This window comes from Mus pahari, chromosome 10 (assembly GCF_900095145.1).
Source record: "Mus pahari chromosome 10, PAHARI_EIJ_v1.1, whole genome shotgun sequence".
NCBI classification, from domain to species: Eukaryota; Metazoa; Chordata; class Mammalia; order Rodentia; family Muridae; genus Mus; species Mus pahari.
The window spans coordinates 33,281,346-33,283,961 of NC_034599.1; the positions used below are offsets into that span (position 1 = coordinate 33,281,346).

The 2,616-nt window shown below is 36.7% G+C and overlaps 1 protein-coding gene across 1 annotated transcript; it reads right to left on the reverse strand.

Annotated features, from left to right (window-relative positions):
* Window positions 1-511: 511 nt before the first annotated feature.
* On the reverse strand, window positions 512-1,447 carry LOC110327476 (olfactory receptor 145-like). The gene has a single exon (XM_021206503.1). It carries the CDS (start codon window positions 1,442-1,444, stop codon window positions 512-514), a length of 933 nt encoding a protein of 310 aa, XP_021062162.1. The 5' UTR covers window positions 1,445-1,447.
* Between the last annotated feature and the right edge of the window lie 1,169 nt (window positions 1,448-2,616).

The following is a 2,616-nucleotide window of genomic DNA, read 5'->3' on the forward strand; positions in this document are numbered from 1 at the left end:
GATAATTCATTCACAGTACTTGAATACATAAGTGTGCAACTTGCATTTACTCTGGAACCTTCCATTTCAGCTTTGTAAAGAAAATATCTTCCAATAAAGGAAGGAATAACCAGAATAGAAATATCTTGTGACTGCATGCTTCTGAAAGCTGGTATAGTTGAGTCCCTCTATTTCCTTGACACATTAAGTGACATGGTTATCACATATTAATCTTTCTTCACAGGAGGAAATGGTGAAAATTATCCCACTTTCAAACACTTAAACTTCTCCATTAGAATTGTTAATTTACATGTAAATGAACAAAAGAAATTATTTATGGCAATGGTAAGGAAAAAAGTCATTATCTATAAAAAAACAGAAATAAATTATTGAAATGAGATTCAAATTTATTTCTCCCTACAAATAAACAAACAAGCAAACAAACAAAACAGATATAATTGCAACACAAATGGAACTAATAAAACTGACATTCCAAGCCCAGTAACTACATGAGAAAGGACACTCACTCAGATCAGCACTTTCTCTTATTCAGGGTCTTTATCAAGGCAATTTTAACATCTTTGTTCCTCAAGCTGTAGATTAAGGGATTCAGTAGAGGAACTGTATTGGTATAAAAGACAGACGAGATTTTACTTTCATTCATTGACCCAGCAGAAGATGGTTTGAGATACATAAATGCACCTGATCCAAAGAACAGAGAAACTGCAATTATGTGGGAACTGCAGGTGCTGAAGGCTTTGGACCTGCCCTCCTTGGAGCTGATATGAAAGATACTTGAGAGGATGAAACCATAAGAGATAAAGATGGTGATGGTGGGCACAATGATGTTGATGCCTATTACAACAAAAACCTCCAGCTCATTGACATAGATGCTGGTGCAGGAGAGCTGAAGTAAAGGGGGGATGTCACAGAAGTAGTGATTGATGGTGTTTGCACCACAGAAGGTCAGTCTCAGCATGCATCCCGTGTGAGCCATGGCACTAGAAAATGCCATTATATATGAGCCAAGTATGAGGTTCAAACATAATTTAGGAGACATGACAATATTGTACAAGAGTGGATTACATATGGCCACATAGCGATCATAGGCCATTACAGTCAGCACATAACATTCAGAAACGCAGAAAAAACTGAAAAAGAAAAGTTGCATCATGCATCCTCTATAGGAAATAATGTTCTTCTCTGATATAAAGCTCATTAACATTTTTGGTGTGAACACAGAAGAGTACCAGAGGTCAACTAATGACAAGTTAAAGAGGAAAAAGTACATTGGAGTATGAAGGTGAGAATTCAGTACAATTAAGGTAATCAAACTCAGATTTCCCAATACAGTGAGAACATACATCACTAGAAAGAGGATGAAAAGAGGGCACTGGAGATCAGGGTCCTTGGTTAATCCCACCAGAATGAACTCAATCACTGAAGAGCCATTTTCAGAATCCATTCTTTAAAGGAATCTGTGAGCACAAGTCAAAAGAAATTATGTTAGGATAAAATATAACCATTCCCATAACAGTCTTTCAAACATATAGAGTATCATCAACATAACTTTTTTCTTTAATTATGACGTTTCTTTCAACTACCTTCTCTTTGTCTCTCTGTGACTCCCTCAGTCTCTCTTTCTCTCTCTCACACACACATTCACGTACACACAGTATTATTTCATATCTATTTTGATCATATTTATCCTCTCTTTTTCTGCCTATCTTACTTCCTATCTTTTTTTTAATTCTTAATCATGCTCTTTTGTGTTTGTCATATATTATTTGAAGTATATCCTTCTGCTGGAGGATGGTTGACTTACCAGGAGCTACACTCTTAAAGCAGACTGACTCTTCTACCAACAGCTTACGATTGCCAATAGCTCCTAGCTAAGAGTGGAGCTTCTTGACTCACTTCTCCTTCTGTGCTAGGATTTCATCTGGATTGGGCTTGCAGAGATCTTGTGCTTTCTGTCAGGGTTACTGTAAGTTTGTGGGTGCACATGCCCTGCTGTGTGCCGAAGACACTTTTTCCTTATATTCATCTATCCTCTGGCTCTTGTACTATTTCTGCCCTCAATTATCAACAAGATAAATAACTAAGTACAATATCACATTCATTCCATAGATGTCTGTCAGTGCTTCTCTGTGAAAACGTACAGTATCCAGAGACAAGAAAGGAGAAAGCAGAGTCAAGATACAACCAGTTTCTTCCATTGGTTTTCCTACTCTTGAATCTCCCCTCCTTGATGAGATCAGAGGTATATACCTTCACAATGTGTGTAGATCTCTTACACAGGTTAGACTTTGAGAAAAGGATATTGTTTTAAAGCATAAGGAATACTTTTAGAATATTTTAATTACTGCCTTGATGTAGAAAATAATCATGGATGAAGACTAGTGAAGTTCTGTCCAAAAAGAAGGATCTCCTTAAAGCTTCTACCTATTCTAAGTTCCTAAATGCCTTTGAACAGTCTCCGTGTCCCACTTTGAGCAGATTCTTATATCCATTTCACTTGAGTCTCAGTACTGCACAGTATAGAAAATAGTGACTGATATATCTTAGTTCTTTGGACTTCAGTCTCAAAGCAAGACAGTAATGGGAATTGAGTTCAGAACTTCTTAATTATTAAGT

Excerpts from the sequence above, each read along its gene's own strand:
- LOC110327476 (XM_021206503.1), bottom strand. The coding sequence starts at position 1,444 with ATGGATTCTGAAAATGGCTCTTCAGTGATTGAGTTCATTCTGGTGGGA.